Source organism: Stenella coeruleoalba, assembly GCF_951394435.1.
Source record: "Stenella coeruleoalba genome assembly, chromosome: 15".
Classification (NCBI taxonomy): domain Eukaryota; kingdom Metazoa; phylum Chordata; class Mammalia; order Artiodactyla; family Delphinidae; genus Stenella; species Stenella coeruleoalba.
The window spans coordinates 78997031-79024586 of NC_137161.1; the positions used below are offsets into that span (position 1 = coordinate 78997031).

Below are 27556 nucleotides of genomic sequence, written 5' to 3' on the forward strand. Positions count from 1 at the left end.
AGAATCCTTTATAAGAACACCAGTGAGACACAATGTATAGTCAGAGGAAAATAATATTAAAACTCCTTATTATTAAGCATGAAAAGGGAACTTAGTACTCGACTTCGATGACCTTGAACATTAGTTTTTGGTGTAAGAAGCCAACAGTGAAGCTTATGGCGAATCCAGGGTAGAGAGTCTTATTAGAGTCTTTATTACTGTGACCTCAGAAGGTTAATCTTCAGTGTGAAAGTGAACTCTGAAGGTCCTTGTGTAGGTTTTCAGCTCAAATTCATGTTTCTTCTGTGTTGTGAAGAATCCAGGCAGACGATTTAAAGTTTGTCTCCGGTTGGTAGCAATTTCTGGCAACTAACATAAGCAGATGCACACTCTCCTTGGAGGAGCATAACTTCAAACCAGGCCTCAAAGAATTTCCACAGATAAAATATCAAGAAACTCTTGGTAAAAAAAAACAATAAACACCCCAAAAAACCCACACAAACCAGTTACCATGAATGAGAGCTAGGTAAAGAGACATACTTCAGATACTGGAATTACCATATACAGAACAAAATGTGTGTTTTTTAAATGAATCAAGAATAAGAGAAATTTGAAATTTTGTGTGAGAAACATGAGACTATTAAACGAGAGATGAAAAGGATCTAAATAAGTCATCTAGAAATAAAACATGTCATTCAAGTAATTGAAATTAATAGACCATTTTTTAAAGTTCCTTTATTCCTCCTCCCCTTTGCCTCAACTTTTCTAGGTACCAGGACATTATTCATTCTATTCATCTGGCCCGGAAGCCAAATTTGGGTCTAAAATCCTGTGATGGCAACCAGGAGCTTTTAAACTTCCTTCGTAGTGATCTCATAGAAGTTGCAACAAGGTTACAAAAGGGAGGACTTGGTTATGTGGAAGAAACATCAGAATTTGAAGCTCGGGTAAGAATATAAGGAAAACACCCTTTGAAATGTTACTCATGGAAACTCAATTTGGAATTGTTCCCTGATACTGTTCTTGACTTTCCTAGATGACCCTGGGAATCATATTTGCATTTGTCTTGAAAGACACATGTGGAACCCTAAATTCTCTATGTACATATGATACTTTTCCTTTGTTATATTCTGCTGGTATCCAGGAAAATCTAGTATTTGGCTCAGAACCTTTGTTCAAAAAGAGCTTTTCTATTAAGTTGAATGAAAACTAGTCCTGGAGTCTTACTCATATAACATTATTTAACCTATCCATTCCCATGTACCTATCCATTCCCATGTGATGCCTGTGCTGTAAGGTATGAAACATTTGTGTATCTTGCTTTTGTTCATTCTCTATACTTGATCAGCTTAGTTATACTTGGGTTCGGCAGCACTCATGCTGTTAAACAGGTACATTTCAGTGAAGGCACTTTAGTAGTCTTATCGCTTACTGTTCAGAAGGACCCTTAAGTGTTATAGGTGAAACAGTTCAAGAGACCCTGTGTTCCACATTAGATTTTAGGTAACAAAGCTGGAGAAAAGATTGGAGAACACTGTCGATGAGTTATCACTGTAAAAATTTTTTTGTTAATTTTAAATAATAAAGTCCACGTAACTCGAAACATTAATATTTGTGAGTCTTTTCAAATTGTTCATTTGCATTATAACAATGTGTTAATAGTTGTGTGATTTTTATGAGCAGTTGAACCTCCCACTGCCCTCCAATTTTCCCTCATTTTATAAATACTTTCCATTTCTTTTAATCTTTAATGTCACTTTGGGGTACATAATAACACATGGAGTTGATATCGTAAATCTTTTACTGCCAGACTTTTGTATTTCTATTTCTTTGCTATTAGAATTAACAAATTATATATGCATCTTACATATGTAACTTTTTTTCATTAGTCTGGTTATGAATTCTTGGTACATTACCTGGGAAAAAGGTTTAAACATCTTTATTGTTCTTAAAGATTTTTTTTTAGGAATTACTCAACCAAAAGAATTTCACCTGTTTCAAATATTACAGTTACTTTTTTGTTTATTTAGCAAATATCTATCAATAACCTACTTTGTGCCAAACCCGGGCCCACACCTTGCTAACGTTGGATTATCATCATTCTTTGTTTCTCTTTGTAGTTATAAAATGGTGGGGGGGTTTTTTGTTTTTGTTTTTGTTTGCGGTACGCGGGCCTCTCACTGTTGCGGCCTCTCCCGTTGCGGAGCACAGGCTCCGGACGTGCAGGCTCAGCGGCCATGGCTCACGGGCCCAGCTGCTCCACAATATGTGGGATCCTCCCAGACCGGGGCACAAACCCGCGTCCCCTTCATCGGCAGGCGGACTCTCAACCACTGCACCGCCAGGGAAGCCCCTAAAATGGTATTTTTTTAATTGGCATGTGTTGTGTGGCTGAGAAGGTAGTTTCAGTCCTTAAGAGCATGATTTGGATCAAAGTGATTTAGTTTATGCTTCCTCATCCATAAAATAAATGTGAGGCTTAGATGAGATCAAGTATGTAAAATGTATTATCTGGCTTATAGGTTGTAAGCTGTTAGGTTGGTAAATTTTTACTTTCCTTCTCAGTTTTTCTTTGCCTTGAGACTGTCATTTGCACGTAGTAGGCACTCAGTCACTGAGTGTATGAATGAGTTCAGTAACTTCCTTTAAGTAGAGCAAGTTTCAGCCTCCCATGGATCCCTTCATCAGGGAAATCCAAGTAGTTGGCTACTTTCAAATGCATAAGCCATCCATTGAACTGAGGAACCCAGTTAAATTAATGTTATGTGACCAATTTGGGTCTAGGTTGATTTGAATTTAATCGAGGATTGTCTATTTCATCTTTCTCTTGGCCTTTTACTCAGTCTGGTTTTTAAATCTTTTTCTGTAGGTGATCTCACTAGAGAAACTGAAGGATTTTGGCGAGTGTGTGATTGCCCTTCAAGCCAGTGTCATAAAGAAATTTCTCCAAGGCTTCATGGCTCCCAAGCAAAAGAGAAGAAAACTCCAAAGCGAAGATTCAGCAAAGACTGAAGAGGTGGATGAAGAGAAAAAAATGGCAGAGGAAGCAAAGGTATTTAGCTAATGAAGATGTAGTTTTATGACTGCGTAGAAGTATGTGATCTGGTTTTAAAATTATCTAACCCTATGCTTTTTAGTTACATAAGCACTGTTCCCTAGCCAGTGTTTCATCTTTATCGCTTTCTCCAAATGTTGTAGTTTTCAAACTGGTCTGTGGAGCACAGCCCTGCCTGTAGAGCTGGATAGTGTGTCAGAGTCCCCCCTTCCACTTTACCAGATCTAATTCCTTTTTTTTAAAAGGTGGTGGTTTTTAAACTTTTAAGAATTGTAAAATATACATAATGAACAACTTAGCCACTTTTACATGTATGGTTCTATGTCATTAAGTACATTCACGTTGTTCTGTAACTATTACTACCATCCATCTCCAGAATTTTTTTATCTTCCCAAAGCAAAACTATGCCCTTTAAACACTAAACTACCCATCTCACCCGCCCAATCCCTGGCAACCATCATTTTCTTTCTTTGTCTATGAATTTGACTACTCTAGGTACCTCATATAAAGTGGGATCATACTGTATTTGTCCTTTTGTGACTGGTTTATTTAACTTCTTCAGAGTTATCTACATTGTAGCATTTGCCAGAATTTCCTTCCTTTTTAAGACTGAATAATATTCCATTGTGTGTATAGGCCATATTTTGTTTATCGGTCCATCGGTGGACACTTGGGTCACTTCCACCTTTTTTTTTAATTTTTATTTTTTTTATTTATTTATTTTTGGCTGCGTTGGGTCTTCGTTGCTGCGCGTGGGTTTTCTCTAGTTGCAGCGAGCGGGGGCTACTCTTTGTTGCGGTGCGCAGGCTTCTTATGGTGGCTTCTCTTGTTGCAGAGCACGGGCTCTAGGCACGCAGGCTTCAGTAGTTATGGCGTGCAGGCTCAGTAGTTGTGGCTCTTGGGCTCTAGAGCACAGGCTCAGTAGTTGTGGCTCACAGCCTTAGTTGCTCCGTGGCACATGGGATCTTCCTGGACCAGGGATTGAACCCTTGTCCCCTGCATTGGCAGGCGGACTCTCAACCACTGTGCCACTAGGGAAGCCCTACCTTGTGGTTTTGATTTACATTTCCCTAGTAATTGGTGATGTTGAGCATCTTTTCATGTGCTTATTGGCTGCTTATCTTTTGGGGGAAATGTCTTCCTGAGTCATTTGGCTATTTTTAAATTTTTTTGTGGGGGTGGGGTGGGGAGATGTGTGGGTTCCTTATATGTTCTGAATATTAATCCTTTATCAGATACATGATTTGCAAATATAATCTCCCATTTCGTGAGCTGCTTGTTCAGTTTTTTTTTTTTTAGCCGTGCCGAGCAGCACGTGGGATTTTAGTACCCTGACCAGGGATTGAACCTGTGCCCACTGCAGTGGAAACGCAGAGTCCTAACAACTGGACTGCCGGGGAATTACCTGCTTTTTCATTCTGTTGATGGTGTCTTTTGACGCAAAAAGTTTTAAACTTCGATGAAGTTCAACTTACCTGTTTTTTCTTTTTTTGCCTCTGCTGTTGGTGTCAAATCCAATGTCATGAAGCTTTCCTCCTGTATTTTATTCTACAGGTTTTATAGTCTGAGCTTTTACATTTAGATCTTTGATCCATTTTGAGTTAATTTTTGTATATAGTATAAGGTAAGGGTCCAACTTCATTTTCTTGAATGCGTATAATCCAGTTTTCTGGGTTTTTTAATTTTAAAAGTAGCTCATTGTAAGTAAATCAAATGTGAGAGGTAGATACGATATGAGACAATTCCCATTTTAGTTTTGCCACACACACACACCACCCAAGGACATCACTCTTTAATAGTTTGACGTGTTTCTGTGTACATACAAAGATAGTTTTGTTGGATTTTTACAGAATGGAACCCTCTGCATAATATTCTGCAGTTTTTCACTCATCAACATATCTTAGGCATCTGTCCTCTCGCTCTGTCAGTCCGTATAGATCATCCTGGTATTTGGGTTTTTTTGGTTGTTGTTGTTTTGTTTTGTTTTTTTAACATCCTAATTCCTTATTGATGAACATTATGCTGTCTCTGGTTTTTCTTTTTTAGGATAATTAGCAGCTCCATTTTTTTCTGTTTTGTGTACTAGATTTCTGCTTAAGATTACTTGTGAAGAAAAGAATTTGAAAATACTACATTAAGGGAGCTGTCCCAGCCATTATCCAGTGGAATACTTTCCCTTGTTTTTGACTTCCCTCCCTCCCTCCCTCCTTTCCTTTCTTTCACAAACATCTGGTAAAGGCTTGCCTGGGCCAGTCATTGTGCAAAAGTCTGGGGGTTTTGGTCATAAGTAGAAGCTGGAAGTCCTTGCTCTCAAGGAACTCTGAATGTGAGAGATGGTTGGAGTAGAGTGACAAGTATGTTGAGAAAGAGCAGTGCTTGGCTCTCCTGTGAGGGATACCAGGGCAGCTTAGAACTTCCCAGAGAAGAGAATCTATCAGCTGGATTTTTGAAGAACAGGTAGAAATTAATTAGGTTGTGGAAGCGGGGTGGACATAATGTTAGGTTGAGCTGAAATTGCCTTCTCATCATTGACAGCTGGTCCTTGTTTTGCCCTGAGTTTACACAGAATGAGTTTACTCTCTAAAGCTCCTCTGGTAGCTGTACACAGTTGTCATGTTCCCCCTGGGTTTCTTCCTGAGGCCAAGAGTGATATGTGATACAGGAAAGAACATGTTGGGTCAGAGGTGAGTAGAGAACTAAGATTCAGTTAGATAAACATTTAACTATTAATTCATGGCATAGACTCAGAGATTTCACACAGGTAAAGTCTTTATTGAATTTGTTACAATATTGCTACTGTTTTATGATTTGGATTTTTGGCCAGGGAGATATGTGGGATCTTAGCTCCCCAACCAGGGATGGAACCCAGGCCCCCTGCATTGGAAGGCGAAGTCTTAACCACTGAATCGCGAGGGAAGTCCTAGTATTTTTCTTGATGTGATCTTTCCTTGCCATTTCTTGACTCAATAAAATTTTTCTTCTCATTGGGAACTAGTAGCTGTAGAGTTCTCATTTAAGTTCTTTTTTAGTATTTAACCCCATAGCGAAGTAACCTCTTTTTAGCTTGTCATATGAGACGATTCTTAGATTGATTGGGGAGGAAAATATGAGCACTTTGCAGATTTAACCTTGAGGCCCAGACACATAGTACACAAATGGAAAACATGGAAGAGTTTCTTGGAAAATCAATTAGGCTGCCTACTAAGTAGTTCAGCAATGTTCTCCATTAAAATGGCATTATGCCCTGCAGTTCCCCACCGAAGGTCAGCCTTGCCACAGCTCTGAAATTTTCCACTGTCCTTTGCTTTGAAGGTTTCCACTTAGCATGGGCCAGGGTTTTTTCAATTGGCACTAGGTTGTTGCATGAGCTAATATCAGTCCCTAATCTGTGCTTCAGTTTCCTTATTTGAAAAAGTAGATTATCTCTCAAATCCCTTTTTGTAATAGTCAATTATTTCAAATATTTAATGTTTATTTCATTTTCTTGCATTAAATGGGAAAGACGTATAATTTGGCCAAATCCTGGGTTCTGTTAGACTCTTTTTGCTTTGGATGCATTTGTCCCTGATTATCTGTTTTTCCATTTTAAATGTTCTTTTATGGAAGAATATGGTCTGAAGCCTCATTATATTCTTGCCAAGATATATTGCCTTTTTACAGTTAGGTAAAGGGATTAATGGTGACTGGCACATAAGGTGGCTTCCCCTTGATTTTGTTATACGCACTTCTACCACTTCTAACTAGGTCCCAACTTCATTTAAATATGCTAAAGAATTTGACTTTTTCATCAGTGTTGTGTGTCCAGCTTCCCAGCAGTACTGCAAAACAGAATATTTACTTGATGCTACCGTGTTGTATGTCAAAACTTTATCTTGCTGCTGTTCCTGTGTTTTTAAAAAGTCTTCGATATGGTGGGGTTTTTTTGTTTTGTTTTTAATGTTCTGGACTGGAATTTTGTGCAGTGGGAGGATACTTAAGATGTTCTTTAAAATCTGAGTGCCTATTGTTTTCGCCCTCGAAATTAGAGGCTAGCTGGAGACGAGGCTGGTCTAGATGGATAACTCAGTGGATGAAACAGGATCTAATGTATAATGCCAGGAGCGTTGGATTGGGGATTGGGAGACCTGGCCCTAAATTGCTGAGACCTTGGGCAAACTTTCTTTTCACAAAAAATAATAAATGAACATTACACACATGTGCACAGACATTCATAGCAGTGTTTGTTATTCAGCATAGTCAAAAAGCAGAAACAATCCAAATGTCTGCCAACTAATGAATGGATAAACAAAATGGATGTATTACTCAGCAGTTAAAATGGAGTGAAGTGCTGTTACATGCTGGGATGTGGATTAAGCTAGAAAACATTATGCTCAGTAAAAGAAGCGAGTCACAAAAGGCCACATGTTATATGAAATGTCAGAATAGGTAAATCTATAAAGCAAAAGAAGATTGTGGTTGCCTAGGGCTGGGGAAGTGGTGGGTTAGGGTAGGGAATGGGGAATGACAAGGTTTCTTTTTTGGGTGATGAAAGTGTTCTAAAATTAAGATTATGTTGATAGTTGTACAACTCTGCAAATATATGAAAAGGCATTGACTGTACACTTTACAGGGGGAACTTGTTATCGATAGTATATAAATTATATCTTAGTAAATCTGTTTTTAAAATGAGGCTAAATAAGCTTATTCTCAAGATCTCTTCCAGTTTTCTTATATATATATATATATATATATATATATAAAAATTTATTTTTGTCTGTGTTGGGTCTTTGTTGCTGAGCGCGGACTTTCTCTAGTTGCGGCGAGCGGGACCTACTCTTCATTGTGGTGCGCGGGCTTCTCACTGCAGTGGCTTCTCTTGTTGCGGAGCACGGGCTCTGGGCACACGGGCTTCAGTAGTTGTGGCTCATGGGCTCTAGAGCGCAGGCTTAGTAGTTGTGGCACACGGGCTTAGTTGCTCTGAGGCGTGTGGGATCTTTCCGGACCAGGGCTTGAACCCATGTCCCCTGCATTGGCAGGCGGATTCTTAACCCCTACGTCACCAGGGAAGCCCCTCTTTCAGATTTTTGTTTGTTTCTTTTAATGAGGGCACATGTGCTGGGTGTTCAGATTTTATAATTTATAGGAAATAAGTAAAAAGCAGTACTGTATACTGATGTTTTGTTTTTTTTTTTTTTTGCGGTACGCGGGCCTCTCACTGTTGTGGCCTCTCCCGTTGTGGAGCACAGGCGCCGGACATGCAGGCTCAGCGGCCATGGCTCACGGGCCTAGCTGCTCCGCGGCATGTGGGATCTTCCCAGACCGGGGCACGAACCCGTGTCCTGTGCATCGGCAGGCGGACTCTCAACCACTGCACCACCAGGGAAGCCCAACTGATGATTTTTTTAATGCTTTTGTGCATCTGACTGTCCACTAGAGGACAGCAAAGCCCATTTTAACCATTCCTTGGCTAATTGAGTGTTCTCAATAACACTCTTTTAGGAACCAAACCTGAAATTCTTAAATATATGTTCCACTGAATGAAGAGATTTGCATTAATTATTACAGTAAGAGAATCTGTGGTACCGTATGTCAGCTCTCCATTACATTAGGGGAGAAGACCTGCAAGGCACCTGTGATTGTAGATCTTACATCCTACTGAGGAGCTCTGAAAAGGGAAGGAAGGAAATTGTATTTCAAAGGCAGATGTTGAAATATCTTCACTGCAGGTTGGAGTAAGGAATGAGTCAGTTTCCATTAGAACTTTAGCAGCCTCTTAAATAGATTTTTTCGATGTGTTTGTTACTTATCCTCATTATTCATAAATTTATACACACAAGGCTCTCAGTGGTTCTCTGTTTCTATAGGAAAGAGAATAGACAGCCTTTGGTCCCCTCCCTGAACTCTCACACTACAGGTTCAGAAGTAGCTCAACTGTCTTTGTCCCTTGGCAGCTCTATTTCAAATTGAGCTGTGGCCTTTCAGGGATAACAGGCCTTTCTTAAAGGAGGAAGACTATTACTTAAAATAGGCTTTTTGCCTAGGACAGGGCAGTGAAACCAAGCAGTGCTGTTGTCAGTTAGCTAGAGCTAGCCAGGTTGTATAATAAAAGTAGCCAGCATGGCTAACTTTAGTTCAGTCATGACTGAGTTAAGCAGTATGACCTCCACAAGGTAGATGAGAGTGAGATAACCTAGTCTCTCAGCTTCTGGTATACTGCCGAAGCTTTACCTTGTCCAGCTCTGTTGTATTTTCTGACTGTCTGAGAATGATGTCCCTTATAATGGCATTTGTTTACATGGATGCTCACCCTAATTGTTTAGGCTTTTTTAGTGCTTTGAAAACATCCCCAAAAGTCACCTTTTAATTGATAAAACAGCAATACAAATAAATGAATTATCCTAAAATGGCATTTTTGTTCCTCCTCAGAATGTATATTTTATAGAGGGAGGGTTGAAAATTCCTAATTACTTTTTTCTCCATCCTCTTTTACTTTGCTAATTCTAAATTAATTTGCATTTTCTGATGATGAGTGGAGACAGTGTGGATTATGCTGAGAGTAACTGCCCAGAATGAAATCAGGCCAACCCCTGGGCCTTTACAGATTTCACTTAAGTTAGAAGTTGGTGATAAAGTCAAGAGAATATTTCATATCAGTACTTAATACTTTTAAGAATTATAGAATGCTTTATAGATACTATTTACTATTTCTTGGCCCTATAATCTGGGATTATGGTACATATTAGTGCAGAAACTGATAATCTTACTGACCAAGCTACATGACATTGTTGCATACTAGCATTATTTACACAGTACAAATGTTCCTGCTTTTAAATGATACTGAATCTTTAAGTTGATTTCACTAGAAGTGACATGTTTCTAGTCATTTCCCCCTCCTTGAATTCTTTGTGTGACCTCTGGCAACTTTTTTCCACCCTTCCGAGCCTTGGTTTCTTCTGTAAGATAAATGGGTTAGACCAGAGGAGCTCTAGGAGGTGAATGTATCAGGATGCTCTCGTATCTTTACCTAGTTGTAGTCCTCTCTCTGTGTATACTGTCAGTATTATGTGAAAAATCCACATTTCATGTCTTTGAAGTCATTGTAGTAATGCTGGCCTGGTTTGGTCTCTGTTTAGGTCGCATCTGCTCTGGAAAAATGGAAGACAGCAATCCGTGAAGCTCAGACTTTTTCCAGAATGCATGTTCTACTTGGGATGCTTGATGCCTGTATCAAATGGGATATGTCAGCAGAAAATGCTAGATGCAAAGTTTGTCGAAAGAAAGGTATATTTAAATCAGAGTTGCTTATCTGAGTGTATTAGGCACTAGGACTTCCATTTGCAAGATCTTTTATCCCTCAAGAATTCTGTGTGCACAACTTTTAAATGTGGTGGTGGTGGGCCAGATTTTACCTTCTCCTGAAAGTCCATAAAATGCTAGTCGTTAAAGTCACACGCTCGCAAATCACAGCAGGCCCTTTGTGCCTCAGTTTTGAGTATAAAATAAGAGCAGTTGATCTCGCCAATTCTTAGATTTTCTATAGGGAACAAATTAGTTTTAACTAAAATTTTAAATCTCTCATTATCTCTTAATTTTAGTCATCCATGAAGTAAGGTGGGTGCTACCAGTAGAGGGCAGTATTTGAACGTTGTGAAGAATAGTTGGGTTTGGACCTTCTGGCATGGAATCCTACAGAGCGAAGCATTTGGACTGTTTAATGCTGAGAACTTTTAGAGCCCCATTATGTGTAAAAGGAACTAGATGGCTAAAAGCCCCCCAGTGGTTGACTTCTCAGTGGCTAAAGCTGTTTTGTGATTTACTTTACAAGGATGAAAAGACCTATGTAAAATCATTCAGTTGCTCTAAAAACTGATGTAGAATGAAGGTTGGAGAGGAGAAGTTATCATTTAAATTGGTTTGGTGTATTTTCAAATGTAGGGAAACCGAATGATTTAGGAGAACCATATCAGATATGAGTTGGGAAGCATTTGTGTCGTCGGGGAGGAGGAGGAAGGGCAAAAAATGTAATACTTCATGGGAGATTCGTTTCTTAGTGGGACAGGGGCAGCAAAAATCTCCTGCTACTGCTTGATTTTTTGCTATCTCCTAGTAAATGTTAACTGTCGTCTTCCAGCCCGGAGTGTTTGGGGATATAAGTTAGAAGACCTGAACCCTAAATTACCTATAGTCTAGTTAATGCTACATTTTTTTTCAGAAGATGACTGCGTTTTTTTAAAATGGGGTAGCAGTGTACTAGAATGTTTGTTCTTCCATTGGGTTAATTGAGGCTGAGCAGCTCTTCCTTACAGCTCACTGACTACTGCCCCACTCCCTACAGTGCTGTACAAGTTTATCTCCTTGCAGGTGAGGATGACAAGCTGATCTTGTGTGACGAGTGTAATAAAGCCTTCCACCTGTTTTGTCTGAGGCCGGCCCTCTATGAAGTACCAGATGGTGAATGGCAGTGCCCAGCCTGCCAGCCTGCCACTGCCAGGCGCAACTCCCGTGGCAGGTGAGAATTTCTTCTTTTAAAAACAAATAAATTAATAAATAGCTGTTATACTTGAGCTTGGGTTATTCAAACTGAATGATGCTGAGGAGCTTTAAGTTCATCTTTTGTGTGCAGAGCCCCATCATTTAAGGTATTACAGTGGGGGCTCAAAGGGCTCTGATTTAATTTTAGCTTAATTGTCGACATTTCTTGTTTTCATTACCAGCTGTGTTTTATGTCTTCTTGGTCATACATTCTTCTCAAATAACATATCCTTTGTTTGCTTCCACTTCGCCCACTTCTTAATTTGTGATGACTTCTGCAGCCAGTCACTGCTAAAAATCCTGAAACTCACTACCTTCCTTACCTGTACCTGCTCTTCCTTCCTTAGCATGATTAGAATTTTGGTGTCAACTTGGTGTCTTCCTCTCCCCCGTCTCCGTATTCATTCAACTTGCCAGGTGTTATCAATTCAGTGTCTAGATGTCTTAATGAGTCAGAATCCTGATGTCCATTCCCCATGGTCCCTGCTGTCATTTGGCCCTCTCCATCTCTCATCTGGGCTCCTTCAGTGGCTTCTCAACTCTACCTCATATCTTCCTCCCTCTTATCCATCCAGCTCTTATGGTGATACCAGAATGGTTTACATAAGACAAAGATTTGCTTATGTCACTGTCGTGTTCAAAAACTTCGATCTTCCCCCTGCCTCTAGAGTAAAGTCCAAACTCCCTAGCCTAGCTTTTGAGACTCTCATTATGTAATACTAGCTGATGTTTTTCTAAGCCCTTGTTCCCATGTTTGTGTGCTTGTTACAGGCTGTTCATTGTGCATCCTTGCCTCTTGTGCTTTCCTCCCAGCTGGGAATATTCCCTGTCCCCAGAACTCCCACCTGGCTAAACTGACCATGGCCTACCTAAAATTTCACTGCTTTTTGGAAACATCCTTACATCCTTAGGATTACTTGTTCCTCCTCTGTGTTCCAGTTCAGCTTTCCATGTCCAAAGTTGTTTTTCGATGCATCTTGCCTTTTTGGTCAGTTTTATCCACGGCTGTCTTCCTATGAGATTGTTTCTGCCCTGAGAGTAGAGGTGGTGCTTTGTTCTTCATCCTCATCCCAGTAAGGCCAAACATAGGGCCTTGTAAAGAGGAGACGCCTAATGTTTGCTAAAGTTAATAACGTTGTTTTCCACGTTGAAATTTGAGGTTGTAGAAGAGCAGCTTGTAGCAGTCTGGCTTGGTGTCTCTTTGAAAGGTCAGAGCTGTTTGATCCTGACCCTGCCTAACAGCATTACTCGGTTATTTCTCACTCCATTCCAGCTACACTTAGAGAGATGAGGCTGCCGCTCTGAAATGGTGAGGCTTTGGACCAGCTGTTCTGAGCTGGGATTACCAGTGCTTTGATGTTATGGTCATCTGCAAGCTGTTTCAGCTCCTGGAAGGGGGCCATCAAGGTGGAGTAACACCTGTCTGGGCTGTTTATCCTTTCAGTCCACCCCAGCACTGGGGACAACTTTTAATACCTGAAATGTTACATTAGCTGGCTGTTTTTGTGAGACAGAAGGAACAGAGTTTTGTTTTGTATGTTGAGGGGTGGGGGTTGCATTTTGGTCTTGGTTTTTGCTGCCATTAATATCGTAGCCAGAGGGTTTGGGGCCTGATAGAGGAGACACTCTGTTAAAGCTTAGGTTTTCATTCTGCTTCCTGTGTCCTGGCCTAGATTCAGGTTCCCTCCCCTTAGCCTGAAATCTGTCTAGTCTGTGAAGAGGGAAAAGTTGCCACAATTTATGTGGGACTTTACCTTTCTTAGGACCCCTTCGGCCTAGATCCGTGTTCTCTACAAGTGTCTTTCCCCCCCACAGGAATTATACGGAAGAGTCTGCCTCTGAGGACAGCGAAGATGATGAGAGCAACGAAGAGGAAGAAGAGGAGGAGGAGGAGGGGGAGGAAGATTATGAGGTGGCTGGTTTGCGACGTAAGTATTCAGTTTCTTTCATAGTTAACCTCACAGTCTTCTAAGCTGACTTGGAAAGACTGGGTTGGCGGTAGATAACCCAACAAGGCCATCGTGCCGTCTTCTTTTTTTCACAAGTTGTGGTGGAGGGGCGACTGCTGCCACGTTTTAAATGAGTTTTCAAGATGCCAATTAACTACCTTCCTATAAGGAGGTTGGGTGGCTTGGTCTCAGAACATCAAACTGGCAGATCCACTTGGTCCAAGATTTCATGGAATTCAAGGCCCCAGGTCTTGTTTATGACAGGTCTGCTGGTTCTGAGCCCCTCAGTGTGAGGATGGGGTAACAAGGGTCTAGACCCATTGCTGTCTCTTGCAGTTCTTTTGGCCTCTGGTGCAGTGTTGCTTTTAAAGAAGTTGTTTTTCTGTGGTTGCAGTGGTTCTTCTCTTCCCTGTAGTGTGCAGGGCTGTAGATTTGCTAGTTGGAAAGGGAAGACTTTTTTCCATGGTTTAGGCGTAGTTGTTAGGAAGGTTCAGATCTGTTTCTCTCTAGATGTCAGTAGGGGGAAAAGGCCTCATCACATAAACTCACCTTGTTGACTCAGTCTCTCATGTTCGTTTTTTTTGAGGCTTTGAGAGTCGTGTCATTTTTGTTAAACCTTAAGTCCTGTAGTTGAGCCTTTTAACAGCCTCCCTTTTTGCAAAATATACCCTTCTTTGTAGGTTAATACAGACAGAAGATTTTGATGAGCTTTTCAAGAGAGGTACAGTTCCCAAGATCATAACTCCCTGGACAGTCGTACTTGCTGTAAAAGGAGAGAGAGGACGTTTGGCACTCCTGGTCCTTACTGTACTGGTGCTGTCAAAACCTGAGGACTTTGGGCTTGCACCCCTGCTACCGTCTTCCCCGATCCTGCAGGGTTTTCATTTGGGACACCTACACTTCTCTTATTCCTCTAGGGCTCCTTTTGTTTGTTCCCAAGGCATGATTTTTCAGGTATCTGAGTAAGGAGACAAGTAGTTCATTAACCCTGCATTACAGAGAGACCACGGAGTACTGCCAGAGTCGTGATTTGGATGCATGGTTGTCTAGGAACAGATTCTAAATATAGCAATGGACTGATTTTGTTTATTTTCCAAGTAATGGTTGCTTTCCACTTTCAAGTTATTCGTCTTTCCAGGGAATTGTTCCCTCTGCAGGTTTCTAGGGCCTTGTCTACCAAAAGGATCCAGGAAGTGTTTGGAACTTCAGAGCTTCTTGTCTACTCTGCCTTGTAGGCCACCAACGATGTGGTTCCCTAGTGCAACTCGAGGCCCTGGGCCGGTGGCTGTTCCCTGCATCCATCATTTCATCCTTGGCATCAGCTCCTTACCCTCTCTTCCTCGCCTAGTGTTACAACTTAGAGAACCTAAAATAGTCAGTGAGGGGTCATCATGGTCTGGAAGTAGAATATAAAACATTGTTTATTGATTCTCTATATCATTGCCTCCGTATACCCCTATCTCTCTCCAAATTGCCCCTCCCCATTTTCCAGGGGAAAATTTGCTTAGTGGAGCAGCCTTGAGCTAATCCTGATGGAGCGTTGTTTCCTGAAGATGTATTGAGAAATGTTGGTTTGTCTGACATTGAGCGCCTGTTGTAAACCTGAGAAACAGGCAGCCTCGGGTGCGTTTGTAGTTTTTATTCTCTCTTGTGGGATCCCGAGCAGGGCTCTTGTGGAAGTGGCCGGGCCTACTGTCTATGGTTTTTAGAAATCGCAGAAAGCAGGACTGGGCTAGGCTTAAACTGGATTCAATGAGGCAGACTTCACATAAGTACTTCACATAAGTATCAGCTTTTCTCTGAAAAGATTGTGGTGGTGAGTATAGGATAACTCTGGGAATTATGAAACAGGATCTGTTCCACACTCAGATTCCATCTTACATGTAAATACATGCGTTCTCAGGCTGAGCTTGGGCTGAAGGAATTCCCAGGCAGACCCATCAGCAAGTGGCTTTTTCTCCTAAGTGAGTCAGTTTACAATTGATTCCTTCCAGGCCCTCATTCCTGAGAGTAACTGAACAGGGTGGGGACAGAGAGTGGACGTACTAAAGGAACTGGCCTTCTGAAGAGACTCTTAAAAGGTCTTTGGCAGTTGCTGAAAAGTACCCATTCTTCCATCTGCTACTGCTGCCCTTATAGTGTCCTGTGAGGTCGGCAGGAGACGGATAGCAAGAGCACCTCCTAACCAAAGGAAGCCATTGCTTTGCTTGTCCAGAGTATCACCCCTTCCATGGGCATGCTCCCTTCATCCTCAGGTCTGCATATTTTTTATGCATATTTTTTATTTCAGTGAGACCTCGAAAGACTGTCCGGGGCAAGCAGGGTGTCATCGCCCCTGCAGCAAGGCCAGGCCGACGACCAGGTAAGAAGCCGCATCCTACCAGGAGGTCTCGGCCGAAGGCGCCACCTGTAGACGAGGCTGAGGTTGATGAGCTGGTAAGAATTATTTATCATCTGCCCTCCAGCATTTCTGTTTCGTATCCCCCACTCCAGCATTAGGAATTCAGCAGGCAACAGGTGGGAGCCTCCCCTCTGCTCCCTCCTCCCTAACTTTGGAGACTGATGAGGCAGATGGATGGGCCTGTAGGCAAACGAGGCAGCAGGCCCTCCGGGAACAGCTATGTCCGGCATTCCCCTGCTGCAGCCTGCAAACATCTCCTCTAGTTAACAGGCAGCCTGCGACTTGTTAAGGATTTTAAAATAGTATCCATGTGTCTCCCATGGCTCAGAGGGGCTGGGTCTCCGTTGTGGGAATGTCAGCAATGTTGGAGCCTCACTTACTCTTGGGTCTTTTGCCGACAATTGTCATGGGAGGGACATTACCCTCCCCTCTGCTCCTCAACCAATGTAATTTTAGTGGTTTTACTTTAGGTTTCACTTGAAGCTTAAAGGACAGAAAGAGGCTCTTGAAAATTTGCTTCTTTTGACAGATTAAATTGGAGTTGGAGGTGGGCTGGAGGCATAAAGCAAGCCGTTAGGGTGCTCAAAGGGCATTGCAGGCACCTCCTGTGTGCCTGGCCCTAACCCCTTCAACTCTGTGCCTCTACTTCTGTGAGTCACGGCCTGTTCCTGCCACCTGGAAGGGAGGCACGCCCCTTTCTCTTTAGCCACTTAGCTGCTGCAGGCCTGCAGGGGAGAGCCCAGGAAAGGAATTGTACCTTTTGCTTTTCCTCCCTCTGACACCCCACCCCCACAAAATTGGCTGCGGGTGGTCCCCATAACCCACCTGGCTTTCTGCAGTTGCTTGTTTAAACTCATCCGCAGTGTGACCGTAATCCCAGGTCCATCTGCTCTCAGAGGGCTAGCGTCCTGGTGACAGTGGCCCTCTCTAGCTGGCCCCTGGCAGGACTGCTGTAATACAGCAACTGCTGCATGTCCTCCACTGCTTTGCTCACCGTCCACCAGGGAGGAGGCAGGTGGGCTAGTGCCCCCTGCTGAGAGCGCTCCCTGCGTGCAAGTCAGATGATTTTTTTTTTTTTCCTTCTTTGCGGTACGCGGGCCTCTCACTGTTGTGGCCTCTCCCGTTGCAGAGCACAGGCTCTGGACGCGCAGGCTCAGCGGCCATGGCTCACGGGCCTAGCCGCTCCGTGGAATGTGGGATCTTCCCGGACCAGGGCACGGACCCGCGTCCCCTGCATCGGCAGGTGGACTCTCAACCACTGTGCCACCAGGGAAGCCCAATTCAGATGATTTTGGCCGTCTCTGCTCCGAGAAGATGATTGACCTTTTTCTTTTCTGTGTTAAGCAGATATATGCGTTTCCTGCCCTGTCCACTCTTCTTTTCTCAGACCTGTAATAACATGTCGTCTTTCTTTGGCGCCAGGTACTTCAGACCAAGCGGAGCTCCCGGAGGCAAAGCCTGGAATTGCAGAAGTGTGAAGAGATCCTCCACAAGATCGTGAAGTACCGCTTCAGTTGGCCCTTCAGGTGAGCTCCGTGGCCTCAGGCGCAGGGGAGTAGGGCCAACCTTGCAGCTGAACCCCGAGGACACATCTCAGTGGCAGGGAAATGAGCTTCCAGACTAGCAGAGCCCGCTCTGAGTGCAAGCGAACACAGTTGCTCTGTCTGCCAGTGGGCTGGTCTCAGCAGGGTGGGCATTCTGGGGCTGGTGGTTTGATAACAAGGTTTCTGTCCATTGGATTCAGGGCTGCGCTTATCTCACCATTTGGTTCTTCTCCACAGAGAGCCCGTGACCAGAGATGAGGCTGAGGACTACTATGACGTGATCACCCACCCTATGGACTTCCAGACAATGCAGAACAAATGTTCCTGTGGGAGCTACCGCTCTGTGCAGGAGTTTCTTACTGACATGAAGCAAGTGTTTACCAACGCTGAGCTTTACAACTGCCGAGGCAGCCATGTCCTAAACTGCATGGTGAAGACAGAACAGTGTCTGATGGCTCTGTTGCATAAACATCTTCCTGGCCACCCATATGTCCGTAGGAAACGTAAGAAGTTTCCCGACCGGCTTGCTGAAGATGAAGGGGACAGTGAGCCAGAGCCCGTTGGACAGTCCAGGGGACGAAGACAGAAGAAGTAGAGAGGCAGGGGCCCTGGTAAGGGAGCTGAGGTTGGGGGAATCGAGGGGGAGAGCGAGGGAGGGGGGAGGGAGGCGAAAGAGGACGCTGGAGAAGAACGTGGAAGGGAGGAGGTCACGGGGAGCCCAGGAATGCCTGTCATCCGAGCTTGTGCCGTGTCTCCAAAACTCTCCATGGGCCTTAATCAAGCAGAGCACTTTGGAGAGCCTAATACTGGGTTGGTGGTCTTTGCCCAGAAATACTGTGGGGGATAGATGGCCTTAACCCCCCTTTCCGAGAGTTTCCAGGAAGAGTCCCAGGGTATGGCTTTTCTTGTGAACCCAATTCCTTTTCTTTCTTCTTTCCTAAGGTCCCTCCCACTTTGGCCACCACAACAGTGCCAAGCCCTCTGGTCTCCAGGGGAGGGATTACTGTATTACGTAGAAGGATGAAGGGTAATCAGGCCAACTGGGTTTTTTAATCTATATTTATACACAGTCTTGTTTCTTTAAGCCTGTGCTCTGTCTCTCCCTCCCTCCCTCTCAGGTGATGGTATCAGTGAGTGCCATACAGAATTCTGTGTTCACCAGCATCATGAAACAGTTGTGGTCTGTTGAGTTGATCTTGGCAGAGTAAAGGGATATGTCCTGTAGCCATTCCTGAGTACCCCTCCCCTTCCTTGTGACAGCTCTCTCCCCACTCCCGCCCCACCTTGCCCCCTGGAAAAAAAACCCTAAGGCACTTCACTCAGAGACTGGAGCCCTGCTTGTAACCATGCATATAACCTTTACTTTGATGGGTCTGGCCAGAGGGGTGTTGGAGCCCAGCCCACCCACATACCAGACAAGCTCTTAGGGGAGCAGAAGAAAAGCAGGAAGAATTTAAATGTTTAATTTTTTTTAAATTGACTTTTCTAGTTATTAAAAGTTGCTTGTTTCAGCAGTGATATTGTATAAAGAACATCTTGTAAAAATATTTCTGTCATCTTGCTTTGGCACATGTACAGTACAGTTTATATGATAACGTGTTTGCTTTACTTTGCCCGGTCTCCTCCCTTGGCCCATCGTCTCTCCTTTAGAGAAGTTGGGTTGGGGTTCATCAGGGCCAGCAGTGGGGACCTGGTCATGGACGATCCCTCTGCCTGCCCTGGTGGCTGTTTCCGCCGCCTCTGTGTGCAGTGCCCCTGCTGTGCTGTTCTGGCCTCAGACTCAGGCTCCCCGGGAACCTGAATCTCTCAGTGCTCAGTGCCGGGGTGGGGGGCGGAGGGCAGGAGGAGGGGCTCCACGGCCCCTTCCCACAGTGAGTCTAGCACTAGTAGTTATGTTTAGGCAGAACTTTGTAGTCTTCTTTCCCTTTTATGGCAGATTTTGATAAAAACACAAAACAGGGTTTAATTTCCTTTTCTGTCAGCTTTGAATTTGGAAAAATGGGAGCACCTAAGCTCTTCTGTACCTATTTAAAGTAAGGGAAAAGAAGTCCACCAAGGGGATTGAAGCTCACAGAACCTGAGAATTAAAACCTCTTAAAGTGAAACTTCAAGGTGTGATCTTGTCCCCTGGCCTCCTTGCCTCCTTGGGGTTTGCTCCAGGGGCTGCTGGATAGGTTTACCATCCTGGCTCCCCCAGGCTTGGAGTTAGCACTGACGTTACAATTTCACAATCCCAGCCGTGGACACCTGCCCTGCCTCTTACCCTAGAGCCAGTCTGTTCTTGTTAACAGTGAGAATTCCGTGTTCCCACTTCAGTGACACCTGAGTTTTGTTGTTTTTCAAGTTGTCCTTAAGGAGGAAGGGCCCCATTAAAGGGTAAACTTGTAATAAATTGGAATTTCAAATAAACATTATGTACTTGTGTTTATAAAGAAGAAACAATTCTGGTGAATTTTTCTTTGTGCTCTTGGAGGGTGGTGCAGTCCCGAGCGAGCGCTGTCTTCCCATGGACTCTTGGAGCCTGTTCTTCTGGAGAGGACCTCCTCTGACTTAGTCTTTTTAACCACAGGTCAGATCCATCTACTGCATTTCTTTGCTTCCAGGAGAGAGTTCTGGTGCCCTGGGTAATCGAAGCTGTGACCTTCAAGCCTCTCCTGGCCTTGTCTTTGTCTCAACACCCACCCCCCTCCCCCCCATTCCATTTGAAACTTCTAAGAACTAGGAGAAAGTATTTTTTAAGGCTTCGCTATGGGAACTTGTGTAGTCCTTCAGGACTTAATTTTGGGGGAAACTCGACATTTTAAAACACTTTTCAAGGAAAATATAAAACATACACAAAAAGTGTGGAAATAGAACAAACTCCCACCTACTGAGCTTCAACAGTTCTGCTACATAGCCAATCTTGTTTTATTCGTGCCTTCATTTATATTTTATGCTGGGAGTTTTTATAAAGTCAGAGTGGCTAATTTGAGTAGATCACTGCTGGCTGGCGACCTGCCTGTGGAGTTCCAGGATTTTACAGGGCCACTGCATGATCCCATTCACTGAGAAGCGAAACTGCCAGTTCCTGGCCAGCTGCGCCAGGGATGGCATAAGGTAAAATAGGAAGAAATCTGAGGAGAAGCCTAAGTCCTGGGTGCGGGTTCTGCCATTGACTCCCTTTGTGGCCTTGGTGAGCGTGGGCTTTGAGCCAGGCCCGCGCCAAGCACTCGGGGATTTTCAGTCCCGCAGGGGAGGAAGTGGTTTGCCCCAGGGTCGGATTGAATTTGACCAGCCCTCAAGCTCTGGAGGAGGGAGCTGTGTAACCTCCAGACATTTTCCACACAGGCACGGTTGGACTTGGGACTCCCAGCCCACCCACACCTGTGAAGTCCTATTCCTGGGGTGGGTTTCTTAGGCTACACCAGGCCAGCGCCTGTGGGGCCTTGTCACCTCATCTAGGCTCTGTATCCTGGTCCTATTCAGCCATCCCAGCCCATTCCTCCCTATCACGAGAAACCTAACTTGGGCTGACTACTGCAAATGGAGACGAGAAAACTTTTTTCCTGAGGAGGGGTCTGGAATACTAATGCTGGCAATCAACAGAGACCAACCCCTCTTCCTGCCTACTCTTGTTTCTCCTCAAACCCTGTCTCTGGGGAGGGAGCACAGTCAAGGGTGGCAGTCAGCTGGTGACTGATTCCAAAGCAGCTACTCAGGGGCGGTGCCGCTTCCACTAGGGAACCAGGTCTCCCACTTGCCCGAGAGCCAGGGTCCCCTCCGGAGGGTACTGAGCGAGACACTTAGACCAGGTAAGGGGAGAAGGCTGCTGTTCTGTTACCCCCCGCCCAGGACCCCCAGGCCTTTTCACACGGGCTGTCCTGGAGCTTCCTCCTTCAGGGTGGGACTGAGCAGAGAGTGAGGGCAGCTACTGACCCCCCCCCGAAGGGGGGGCAGCCTCTCCTCAATCTGACCTCAGTCAAGATCACCCCTGCTGACTCCAATGAACTTTGAATTGTTTCCCTGGAACTGATAGTGACTGAGGTCAGGGCTCAGAAGTTCCTTTAAGAACAAGCACAGGCTCGGCCCTCAGACAGGCTCAGCTGGCGTGGACACATGCACAGACGTGCTGCTCTAAGGGGCCCTGTGCTGGGCTACTAGGCCCCTGAGGGAAGGGGCGGGGGCCGGGGGCGCACAGGCCAGCAGGTGTTGGCTTCTGAGGTGTTTCCATTGGGTTCTGGAATCTCCTTTTTGGGGGTGGGGGGAGGTCCCACTGTGGGACCGGTTTCTCTGGACAAAACCGCCCTAGGTTTTTGTTTTTTTTTTTTTTTCTGCAGTACGTGGGCCTCTCGCTGTTGTGGCCTCTCCCGATGGCGGAGTGCAGGCTCAGCGGCCATGGCTCACAGGCCCAGCCGCTCTGCGGCATGTGGGATCCTCCCAGACTGGGGCACAAACCCGTGTCCCCTGCATCAGCAGGTGGACTCTCAACCACTGCGCTGCCAGGGAAGCCCTGCCCTAGGTTTTATAACACCCACCCTGTCCATCTCACCCCATGCCCCAATGGACTCCATGGTGTGAAATCACAAGCTCTGGAGGCCACAGTCTCCCTGGTTGTGTGAACTTGAGCCAATCGATCCCTTCAAGCACTTCCCTTGTCTGCACAACGGGGAGAGGAGGATCAGATGGAGGACTTCTGTAAAAGGTCTTTAATCATGTTTCCTTCTTCCTTTTCCTCTAGGGTCTGGGACTCTTCCATAATGTTGTCCAGCGCTGAGAAGCCTTAGCTGGCAAGGCCCGCCCGCCCTCCCTCCCTCCCAGGTCCTGGCCTATGTGAACCATCTCAGCCTCAAAGCAGAGCCCCCTTGGGGCCTGTCCTGATTGCACACCCACCACCCCCCACCACCCCCGCCATCCCAGTTGTCCTGGAAGCCAGTCTTGTTTCCGCTGAGGGACACAGCCAGGTGCCCAATGACTGGCAGGACCTGGGTGAACTGGTGCTGCCCCTGATGCTTACCCTCCCCGCCACCCTTGGCCCCTGCACATCACTTGCCTTTCTCCTCCCCCGTTTCCAGAATCCTCTCCTTTGCCTCTGGCTGCCCCTGCCCTAGTGCAGGCCCTCAGTAGTTTCAGGTCGGCTGCCCACAAACCTGGCCTGTTAAGCTCAGCTCTGTGCAGCCACTCCCCCTCCCACTCCCAACTTGGGCCCCTGTCACCTTCATTAAGCTCATTCTGTTTCTCAGTCAGGGACCCTCCCCGGGTGAGTTGCCACATGTTAGGGTCACTTGGTTTCACTGGTCAGAGAAGGCATGAGGACTTATCCTGTGTCTATGAGAAGGGGAGGATTTAGATTGGGGGGATGGGGGGGCATTCCACCTGCCAGCTGCAGGGGTGAGGGCTGCGAAATTCCCTTAGGGGTCAGTACTGTTCCTTGTGAGGGACAGCCCTCTCCCCACTCACCTCCTGAGGGAGCTGATGCCACCTGTTTGATCTCCATTTGGTTTCTTTCTTGTTCCTGTGAGATTGGTGGTTGGTGCAGGGTAAAGGGCTCTGGCTGGAGAGGTGCTGGGTTTGGGGGCTCAGCCCTACTGTGATATGAAGCAGTTGACCTTGGGCCTCCCCTTGGCTGGCAGTGGGGCTGGACCCTGGGGCCTCCTGACAGTGACACTGAACATGTCATGCACCCAGAGACAGGAACCAAGACCCTCCCCTGGCTGGAGTCACAGTGGCCAAAGCAGAGGCTAAGATAGGACGCTGAGGTCTGACTCCACGCTGACAGGGTCTCCGGGACGGCCACACACGGAGGTGGCGCAGGTCCTGGCAGCTCCAGGGCCTCCCCGGCACACAGATAGGCGCAAGTACCTTTCCCTATCCCGGCACACGAATGTGGGAGCTGCCTCAGGGACAGCACAGCTGCCATGTGCACGCCCCAGCACCTGCCCCGTTTCTCACTGCTGTGCTCACAACTCAAACCTTTCCGCAGCCCTTTAGGAGCTAGGGACCCAATCCCCACTATCTTCAAGGGCTGTCTCTATGCCTGTGTCTGCCACCAAGATGCCCATATAACAGTCCAGCCCCATCTCCACCCAGAGGGACGAGAGGGTGGGGTGCCCTGACTAGGGCCGCAAGGAGTGAAGTGGCCACATCACATCAGCAATCTTCAAAGGCAACGAGGACAGTCAGCTGGGCCCTGGCCCTCAGGCCCCAGGGAGGGGACAGCAGGATGGGCCATAAGGACAGTGGGAACAGATCCTGAGCCTCTGAGGAAAACTCTGAGGTAGGCTGATGCCCTCATTTTTTATACAAAATGAGGAAAGCAGAGTCTTACCCCCAGGACCCAAACAGGCTAGACTCCCCCGGGCCAGAGGGGGACAGTGTCATCCCAGGGGATTCCCTGAGTATCCCAGCAGGCATCCCAGTCTCACTTTGGGAAGCAGGGACCCAGGGCTCAGAGAGGCAAGCAGGTTGCCAAAAGGAGCAAAGAGGAGAAGAATCTGGGACTCCTGCAAAACACAGCTGTTTCACAGCACGATGTCCTCCCCATTGATGGAGAGTCAGAAAACGGGGTCAGGGGATGAGCCCAGAACCCACCCCCAGCTCTGCTCACATGGGAGACTCCTGCAGGGCCCTCACCCTCCTACCTTCTCCCTTTCCAGTCCAGAGAAGACTCAGCGGTGCCACACGGGGGTTTATTCTAGTCACAGCTTCCAGAGAAACTCCAACAATAAATTACATCATTAAATAAACTCTGCTGGACCACACCCCCTTCTACCCCTCCTCCTCTCCACATGCCCCCACCCCCAGGGCCCTGTGGGGGACTCAGCCAGGCCCACCCCCTTGCACTAGGCGACAGGGGAGTGAGCCTCACTGGGTCCTGACAAGTGAGGGTTGAACGAGAGTCTCCCCGCCCTGGTCCTCGGCCCCTCGCACTCACTTGCCTGACCTTGACAGCTGGGCAGCTGCTAGTCAGCTGTCTCCTCCGGAGGGGGGCTAGGAGGGGGCAACAGCCTCCCCACGCAGGCCTGTGTCCCTAGAGGTGTGTGGGGTTCTCCAGAGAAGGATCCGTCTTAGTCATGTGCAAGACCACGGTGGGGGCCTTATAGTGGCAGTGGGTGCCACGGCCATAGCCCCCGGGGGCCCGGCAGGTCTTTGCCCGTGCCCGGCCAGCTGCCATCTTGCGGTGGCACAGGCTCTGCCAGGTCTGGAAAGTCTTGGAGCTCCATACCCAGACGCCGCTGGTGATGCCCACCACCAGCGACATGAAGATTTTGAGCATAAAGACAGCCACGGTGGGCACTGAGCCCCCTTGCAGCGAGCAGTCCCTCCAGCCTCCGGGCGTGGTGGCTGCCGAGCAGGGCTGCTCTGTGGCCCGCAAGCGCCAGAAGTCCATGTTGAGGCGTTCATAGACGTAGCACACAATGACGCAGGTGGCAGGCACAGTGTAGAGGATGGAGAAGACCCCAATCTTGACCATGAGCTTCTCCAGCTTCTCCGTATTGGTGCCCCCTGTCTTCATGATCTTGCGGATGTGGAAGAGGGCCACAAAGCCGGTCAGGAGGAAGCTCGTGCCCAGCACCAGGTAGCAGGAGAGGGGTACCAGCACGAAGCCCGTGAGTGCCCCCGCATCCATGCTGGCCACGTAACAGAGCCCGGTCAGCTCATCCCCTGCCACCTTGCGCAGAGTCAGGATAACGATGGTCTTGAGAGCCGGCAGCCCCCAGGCTGCCATGTGGAAGTAGCTGCCGTGGGCCTCAATGGCCTCGTGGCCCCACTTCTTGCCGGCCGCCAGGAACCAGGTGAGGGTCAGCACCACCCACCACAGCGAGCTGGCCATGCCGAAGTAGTAGAGCAGCAGGAAGACGAGGGTGCAGCCCGTGTTCTCCAGGCCCTCCTGGATCACGTAGAGCGCACCCGCCTCCTGGTCACAAGCCACGCTCTGGGCCCCAGCCACAGCCCGGATGAGGAAGGCTAGCGAGTAGACGTTGTAGCACATGGAAAGGAAAATGATGGGGCGCTCCGGGTACTGGAAGCGGTGAGGTTCCAGCAAGAAGGTGAGCACGGTGAAGGCAGTGGAGAAGAAGCACAGTGCCGACCACACGGCCATCCAGACGAGCGCGAAGTCCTTGTCGCGCCGCGACCAGAACACCTCGACGCCCGGCCCGCAGCGCGGCGCGCACGAGCGGCTCTTCTCCACGTACTGGAACTTCTCGGGGTTCTCACAGGTGCCGCCGGCGGCGCCTAGGATGGCGTCGCCGGGGGGCCGCGCGGGCCGCGGCGCCACGGGCAGCATGCCTAGGCCCTTGTGGGGCTCGGCGGGGCCGGCCGTGGCGTTCTCGGGCGCCTCCATGCAGAGCGCGTGCGGGTCGTTGCGCGTGGGCAGCCGGGCGCAGTCCAGCGAGTCCGGCCAGCCGAAGTTGAACTGCTCCATGATGGGCGCGCAGCGCAGGCGCGCCTGCTCGCACATGGGCCGGCAAGCGGGGATGGGCGTCGAGACCTGGTCGGTGCACATGGGCGCGTAGAGCGAGCACAGGAAGAAGCGCAGGTGGCTGTGGCAGCCGTACTGCACGAGAGGCGCGAACTCGGCCAGCTCGGCGGCCGCCTCGCCCTGCGACGTGTGGCCCAGCAGGTTGGGCATGCGGGTCAGGTTGTAGCCGATGCCGCGGCACATGGGGATCTCCACCGCCTGGCACGGCGCCGGCCCGCGCCCGCGCTCCGGGTCGAAGCGGCCGATCTCCAGCGCCGCGCCGCCCGCCGCCAGCAGCTGCCACAGCAGCAGCGCCCGGCGGAGCGGCGGCACGGCCATCCCGGGCGGCCCCGGCCGAGGGCGGGAGGGCGGCCTCGCCTCACTCTGGCCGCGCCGTCCGGCGCCCCCGTGCCCGCCCGCCACGTCGCGGGGCGCGGGCCATAGCCGAGCTGGCCGAGTGTGTCAGGGCGCGGCCGGGCGCCCTGGGCAGCGCGCGGGGAAGCCGCCGGAGGGAAAGGAGGCGCCGAGCCGCCGAACCGCCGCCACTCGAACGGCCGCCGAGCCAAAGCGTGCCCCGCCTCCCGGGGCCGCGGCTACAAGCCTCGGGGCGGGGCGCCGGGCGGACGCGCCCAGAGGCGTGCCCTCAGCGCGCCGGGCACGCCCCCAGCCGGGCTTTAAAGGCGCCGCGTCTCGCAGCTGCGCGGGGAGGCACCAACCCGGGCGCGGTCTGGCGGGGCGGGGTGTACAAGAGACCTCGTCTGCCCGCTCACACTCGGTTTTTCCCCTTCTGGGTGGGTTGCTGCCCAACCTCTCCCCGCGACAAGACGGTCAGCCGGAGGATTTCCCTGCCACCGTACCGCGTCACCTCTTTTTACCCCAGGAGGGACGATTTCTAAGGCTTTTACGCGTGGGACGCCTCGACCGTGTACTCTGGGACAGTTCAAGTGCAGCCTCTGCCTCTTCACTAGTTGTATGTGGCTTTGGGCTCTTCGCTCTGTTTCCTTTTCTGTAAAACCGGCAGATAATCCTGTAGAAGTGAACAATTCATTTGTTGCTCACGTGCTACTTACCCGTCACACTGCGCACTTGACCTCATTGTCTCTTTCCGCAGTCCAGGAATGGTACATTCTCCCCTTCCCAGGTGGGCCTCGGGGGAGGTGTCACCCTATCCGCGGGAGGTTCTACTGTCTAGGGTGCCCCTTGACGCCTCAGGACCGCTTGAAAACTGCTTCGCACAGAGCTGGAGGACCCCGTCTCCCTCTGCCCCCTCCCCTCCTGTCCTCTGCGCTCCCTTCGTATAGGTTTTCCCCTGGGAATTCCTCTCGGCCCAGAGATCCTGCCGCTCTCTGCCTGAACCACGTCCACCTCCCCCTTCCCGCCCCCGCCAGGCCCCCCAGACAGCAGAGCAGGGGACCGCGTACAGTGACACCCGTGGAATATTTTAGTACACCTCACACCCTCCTCACCTAAGGCAGACAGCTGTCAGGAAGATAACCAGCTTACTCACTCTGCTTCCACGGGCAGCACCGAAACCGTGGGGAGTGGGGAGGACTGTCCTTCCCTTTGTACAGATGGAACGAATCAAGGCAGTCCTAGGGATATGACTCGGCCTCGTGGTGACCAGTGACAATAAGTGAGTGAGGTCTGAGACTGCGACCCCTGAGCTGCCGACACCAC

At 48.1% G+C, this 27556-nt stretch overlaps 2 protein-coding genes across 4 annotated transcripts in view; one reads left to right on the forward strand and one right to left on the reverse strand.

Annotated features, from left to right (window-relative positions):
- BAZ1B (bromodomain adjacent to zinc finger domain 1B) overlaps window positions 1–19853 on the forward strand; it is a 67727-nt gene extending 47874 nt beyond the window's left edge. For 2 of the 3 annotated variants that reach the window (XM_079944235.1, XM_079944234.1), the window contains 8 exons: window positions 749–926; window positions 2849–3031; window positions 10147–10294; window positions 11375–11522; window positions 13361–13473; window positions 15785–15930; window positions 17318–17421; window positions 17677–19853. In XM_079944235.1, coding sequence (XP_079800361.1) covers window positions 749–926; window positions 2849–3031; window positions 10147–10294; window positions 11375–11522; window positions 13361–13473; window positions 15785–15930; window positions 17318–17421; window positions 17677–18034 — 1378 coding nt within the window. In that variant the 3' untranslated portion in view covers window positions 18035–19853. Of the gene's footprint in view, window positions 1–748; window positions 927–2848; window positions 3032–10146; window positions 10295–11374; window positions 11523–13360; window positions 13474–15784; window positions 15931–17317; window positions 17422–17676 lie in introns of those variants that run through there. The other variant, XM_079944236.1, reaches the window with a different exon arrangement.
- Window positions 19854–23698: 3845 nt separating this feature from the next.
- Window positions 23699–26524, reverse strand: FZD9 (frizzled class receptor 9). Its single transcript, XM_079944442.1, has one exon. It carries the CDS (start codon window positions 26216–26218, stop codon window positions 24446–24448), a length of 1773 nt encoding a protein of 590 aa, XP_079800568.1. The 5' UTR covers window positions 26219–26524; the 3' UTR covers window positions 23699–24445.
- Window positions 26525–27556: the final 1032 nt, after the last annotated feature.